Source organism: Notamacropus eugenii, chromosome 4 (genome assembly GCF_028372415.1).
Source record: "Notamacropus eugenii isolate mMacEug1 chromosome 4, mMacEug1.pri_v2, whole genome shotgun sequence".
Classification (NCBI taxonomy): Eukaryota; Metazoa; Chordata; class Mammalia; order Diprotodontia; family Macropodidae; genus Notamacropus; species Notamacropus eugenii.
In genome coordinates, this window is record NC_092875.1 from 354,682,343 (window position 1) to 354,688,342 (window position 6,000).

Genomic DNA, 6,000 nt, shown 5'->3' on the forward strand with positions numbered 1-6,000 from the left:
GGGCCAGGGCTGGGGCTAGGGCTGGACCATGCCTGCCTCTCAGCTAGGTGAGAGAACTTTTCCATTGACCTTTGAAGCTGTCTTTAGCATATGTGGGTTGAGAAGTCAGGAATCCACAGCAACCACTGTTGATTCCATCCCCTTAAGGCCTGCTCCCTCTCAGTCTGAGCCTGTGTGACCAAATGCACTCCACTCCCAGCCTCGTGTGATACACCCTTCCTGTCTACCTTCCAGATTGTCTTGACCTGGAAATTTGCTTTAGTTTGTCATTTTGTGACTTCTGCTGCTCTAGAATTTGTTTAGAGTCATTTTTTTACAGGTTTGTTGAAGAGTTTTGGGGGAGAGCTGTAGCAGGTCTCTGCTTCTACTCCTCCATCTTGGCTCTGCTCCCTTGATGCATAATTTTTCAATACAGTATTTAAGCCAGGAGACCACAGCAACAAATCTCAAAGGTAATACACTATTACCTGACCAAATTTATATCAAGAATGCAATAGTTCAGTATTAGTTAAACTGTAAACAGAATTGGCCATATTACTAACAAGAACAACAAAAATGTGATTTTATCAATAGATTCAGAAACAATTTTTAACAAGATACAAAATTAATCCTGTTAAAAATTCTAGAAAGCATAGGAATATACAGATCTTTCTTTAATTTCAGTAATATCTGTCAAAAACAAAGAGCCAACATTATCTGTAATAGAAATAAGCTGGTGGCTTGCAAGAAAATCAGAGATGAAACAGGGGTGTCCATTATCACCATTATTATTCAAACAGAGCTAGAAATTCTGGCTATATCAGTAAAACAGAAAGAAATTAAGGAAGTATGCATAGGCAAAGAGAAAACAAAATTATGACTTTTGCAGATGATTTGATGATTTGCTTTGAAAGCTCTAGAGTCAGCTTTAAAGAAAGGTTAATTGAAACAATTAACCAGCAAAGTTGCAGGATATAAAACCCACATAAATTATCAACATTTCTATGTATTACCAACAATCACAGTGGTCAATCACAATTTCAGAGAAATCAAGATGTTACCCACCTCCTAACAGATGATGAACCTAGAATACAGATATATTTGGACATGGCTACTGAAGGAATTTGCTTTCTTTGACTATACATGTTTTTAACAGCGATTTTGTTTTTCTTTTTCAATTGGGGGGGAGGGAGGAGCTGAGAAGGAGATAGTACAGACTTGAAATTTTTAAAAACTTAATTTTTTCCCCCCAAACATATCATTGGCTTTCTCTTCTATATCCTCCCTCCCATTGAAAAAAAGGGGGAAGGGTAAACCTTTGTAGTAAGTATATATAGTCAACAAAAGAAATTCCTACATTGCCCATAAGCCTGAAAATGTATGTCTTATTCTGCACCTTGAGTCTCTCACCTCTCTCACCTCTCTGTCAGGAGGTGGGTGGCATACAGAACTTGTAGTTGGTCTGTGACTCATGACATTCTTCATTTAGTCATGAACTTTTCCCTTTTTCATAGCTGTGAAAGATATATTCTTCCTTGCTTCTCTAATTTAGTCATGATATGACCTTTTGTATCTAAGTTACATTCATTTGGAGATTGTTATGACATACAGCGTGAGATTTTGACTTGTATCTAACCACTTCCAAGTTCTTAATAATTTGTATCAAATTGTGGGCTCCTCCCTCAGTAGTTGAGGTTTATCTAACACCATGCTACTATGTATGTGTTGTTTATCTAATATGCTCCACTGATTTCTGTTTCTTAACCAGAACTATCATTTACTTCAGCTTCATAGAAGACATCGGATCTGATTTGCATAGACCTCGCCTTTCCACTTAAAAAAAATGTATTTGTTACTGGATGTTGTAGAACAATAACAAACTTAATCTAAGGAAAAACTTCTAACAATTAGTGCTTTCCCAAAAGGGAATGGGCATATTTGACAGTGAGTAGTTTTCTCCTCATTGGACATCTGCAGGCAGAGTCAGGATGACCACTTGTTCAAATTCTTGTTCAAATATGAATTGAACTAGATTGCCTCTGAGATTTCTTCCAACTGTGAAATTATGTGATTCTGTGACATTCTGTTTTGTTTTTGTGTGTCATCCGTACTTTTCTGTAATTGAGTTGGATATCCTTTCCACAATGTACTACATCCTACCTGTTTAAGAGATGATAAAGCAACTCTGTTTTCTCTCATTAGCTACATGACAGTAATTGTTGTATCTCTTTCGTCTTTCTGTATTAAGTACTGGTCATCTTTCAGTATCCAAGGTAAAACTGTGCTCAGAAATGCAAATAAATGGTCCTAAATGTACTTATGGAGTGAAGAAGTCAAAGCTGAGAATCTTTGCTCTATTTCAGAAGGGCTATTAATATAATAGCTCTTCTAGTATCCAAATGTTGTTAACTTTATTTCACAGAGGCTAAACTTACATCCTGTTTTGTAATATTTTATTTGCTCACTTAACCTAAAAGCAGCAACATGTTTTTGGCACATAGTCATTACTAATTTTTTTCTGTTGTACTTAGCACCTTGAGAGGCATCCTGCCTTAATGGATTAGGATCAGGGCTTAGACCTAGGTTCAAGTCCTCCTTTGACACTTACTGGTTGTATGATCCTAGGAAAGCTATTTAGCTTCTCAGTGTTTTAGGCTATGTGTGTCCAACAAGAGGGCCATGTGCGACCCCCACCCTTCCAAGTGCTGCCCAAAATGTGATTGAGAAATACTTAACAAAATAGATAAAAATATAATGAAATATAGGTATTACATTTTAAAACTGTCAGTATGTGACTGGCAGGATCCTTATATGCAGATTAGAACCCACTGCTCTAGGCACCTGTCTAAGGTTATCAATTTCATTACTGTGGATGTGCATTAGGGGATGGAGTTTCCTCACCTTGAAGCTTGAAGTTGCTATGAGGAGCAAGGGCACTCAAAGTTCCTCCCCATAGCAATGAAATTGGAGATCTAGTCCCACTGTCTTCTTAGAGTTCCTTAGGACACTGAAATCCCTGGACTAGTCACTTAACTTCTCAGTACCCCCAAGCAACTCTGAAATACTTTGACTTGAAGAATATTTGCTGTAGAGAGGGAGTTTTCTCAAGCGGAGCATCCTACACCAGAGGTGACAAACTCGCAGCCCTCAGGCAGCCAGCAAAATTCCCCAACCCAAGCCCAATTAAAGTATTCTTGGGAAATATTTAACAAAATAAATAAAAATACAATGTAACATTGTAACAATGTAACATAATATTCATTTGGTTGCAATATGTGCTGCAGGGGTCCATTTGTATTTGAGTTTGAGACCATTGCTCCTTCACTAATGAAATCATCTGGACTAAGACATGGAAACAAATAAACAAATAAACTTTGCGAGTTATTTGGGGGATTTTTGTACGCCATCCCAGCTTTCCAACAGCTGTGTACTTTTTTCATCTCTGTGGCGTAGGTCCTGTCTTCCCACTGTGTTGATCAATAAGAATCAGTCGACAAATACTTACTAACTGCGTATTATGTGCCTGCCAGACAATGTGCTAAGTGCCGGTAAAGAAAATAGAGAGGTGAGACAGGATCAACAACCTTGCTGAAATCAAAATAAATAAAATTAGTTATCTCTTTTGAATAGCAACAGATATTTGATAGTTCGTTTCATAAACAAAATTCTTGTAGGCATTCTACTGCCATCATAGGCATTAGCTTAGTAGAAAGATCTATTTCAGCCATTTTTTTGTTCTGCTATCATGAGAACAAAAAAAATCCCCCATTGCTTTTATTTTTGGAGTACCTGGTTAAAGATTTTTAAAGAGGATTGTTTCCTTTCTTTAAAAAAAAAAAATAACTTTTTTTTCTTTCTTTTTTAAGATGGTACCTGGAGAAATTTGAAGACTATCCAAAGTTGAGGAAAATCATGATTCCATTTTTATATTAAGCACATCACTGATGAAATTTTCTTCTATCTTCAATTTCAAGGGTTTGGATAATTTTCTTTGGGGATCTTTATTTTCTCTAAATAATATTTCAGAGAATCTTCTAAGAAATTTTCCGGAGTAAATTTTCAGAAGTTTGCCTCACAGTCTGGACAGAGTAGCATCATATTCCTACTACTGAATACCAAGGCTGCAAACTCAGGGTTTCTGAGTATTTCTGAGAACACTGGTTTTACAAAGTTTGATGTCAGAATTTCACTTTGTGAGCTTTTCAAGAGGAGGTACTGATTTTTGCCTTTCTTGTATAACCAGTGCTTAAGAGATTAGAGTTAACTGTGCTGACAACTCTTGGCACATAGTAAGCACTTAATAAATCTTTATTGACTTTATTAACTATGCCTGTGGCTTGGTTAATAGAGCAAATGGTTTCAAATAAAACATTTTTCCTTCCTGGTTTGTTTTTTTTGTATTTGCATACCAGATCTCAAACCATTCTACAAAGCAGTGATTTTCATTCCTTTTTTTTATACATTTTCAACTTAGTCATGTTGCACAGAAAAATTAAAATGAGTGGGAGAAACCATAAAACAAAACATAATACAAAAGAAAATGGTCTGCTTCATTCTGCGATTCAGTTCCATAGTTCTTTCTCTGGGTGTGGAAGGCTTTTTGCCTCAAGAGTCCATTGGGAATTGTTTAAGTCCTTGCATTGCAATCAAGTACTAAATCTACGAGAAAAATTCCTCTCACCCTGTGGTTGTTGGTGTGTACAAAGTTCTCCAAAGGAGTGATTTTCTTCAGTGAGCTTTTGAATCTCCTTTTCCATTTGGCTAATTCTGCTTTTGAAAGCATTCTTCTCCTCATTGGCTTTTTGAACCTCTTTTGCCAATTGAGTTAGGCTAGTTTTCAAGGTGTCAATTTCTTCAACATTTTTTTGGGTCTCCTTTAGCAGGGTGCTGACCTGCTGTTCATGCTTTGACTTCATGGCTCTCATTTCTCTTCCCAGCTTTTCCTCCACCACTCTAACTTGATTTTCAAAATTCTTTTTGAGCTCTTCATGGCCTGAGCCCATTGGGTGGGCTGGGACACAGAAGCCTTGATTTCTGTGTCTTTGCCTGATGGTAAGCATTGTTCTTCCTCATCAGAAAGGAAGGGAGGAAATGCCTGTTCACCAAGAAAGTAGCCTTCTATAGTCTTATTTCTTTTCCCTTTTCTGGGCATTTTCCCAGCCAGTGACTTGACCTCTGAATATTCTCCTCACACCCACCTAGCCTCCTGATCCTCCCAGCCAGCGTTTGGGGTCTGAGATTCAAATGCTGCTTCCAGCCCTAGGGCTTTTGGCGGGGGCAGGGCTGCTATTCAGTATGAGATTATGTTCAGGTGGTCAGGTCGGGGAAGGGCCGCCTCTCAGGCTCAGTTCTCTCAGGGGGTTTATGCACAGACCTTCCACAATGGATCCAGGCTCCCGCCCGCTTGGGGAGCCCTGGTCTGCAGCCGCCTCTCAGCTTCTACCTCCCAGGGGGGCCTGTTATGGGGGCACCCCACTCCCCTCTCGACCCGCCAAAGAGACTCTCTCACCGACCCCCGTCACCTGTGGGTGGAGGGACTTGTGCGGCCACTGGAGATCCCGTCCCTGAAGCCTGCTGGGATCTGTACCTCTCGGTGCCTCGGCCACGGCCGCAGCAGGTCTGGGCTGGGCTCCACGTCTGTAGCACGACGGACCTTTTGCGAGAGGTTTGCAGGTCCCTCTGTGGGTGGAGGGACCCGCGTGGCCGCTGGAGATCCCGTCCCCGAAGCCTGCTCGGATCTTTTCCTCTCGGTGCCGCAGCCGCGGCAGGGCTGCACTCAGCTCCCAGTCCCGGCGCCCAGTCCGCAGCGCGAAGGACCCCCCGCGAGAGGTTTGCAGGTCTCTTCGGAACAGAAATCTCCCTTGCTCCAATGTTCCGTGGCCTCTGGGTGCAGAATTTGCCATGAGTTACTTCCCTGTAGCCGTTCTATGGGTTGTGGGTCCAAAGGAGTGATTTTCAAAATACTTTGGTAATGGTTTAAAGAAAAAATAGATCAAACATTGGAACAAATTAGGTATACAA

General features: G+C 40.2%; 1 protein-coding gene across 2 annotated transcripts in view; it reads left to right on the forward strand.

Annotated features, from left to right (window-relative positions):
• Positions 1–4,360, forward strand: part of SRD5A1 (steroid 5 alpha-reductase 1) — a 32,483-nt gene extending 28,123 nt beyond the window's left edge. Inside the window, exon 5 of one of the 2 annotated variants that reach the window (XM_072605391.1) lies at positions 3,846–4,360. In XM_072605391.1, the coding sequence (XP_072461492.1) occupies positions 3,846–3,912 (67 nt within the window). In that variant the 3' untranslated portion in view covers positions 3,913–4,360. Of the gene's footprint in view, positions 1–1,747; positions 2,296–3,845 lie in introns of those variants that run through there. The other variant, XM_072605390.1, reaches the window with a different exon arrangement.
• Positions 4,361–6,000: the final 1,640 nt, after the last annotated feature.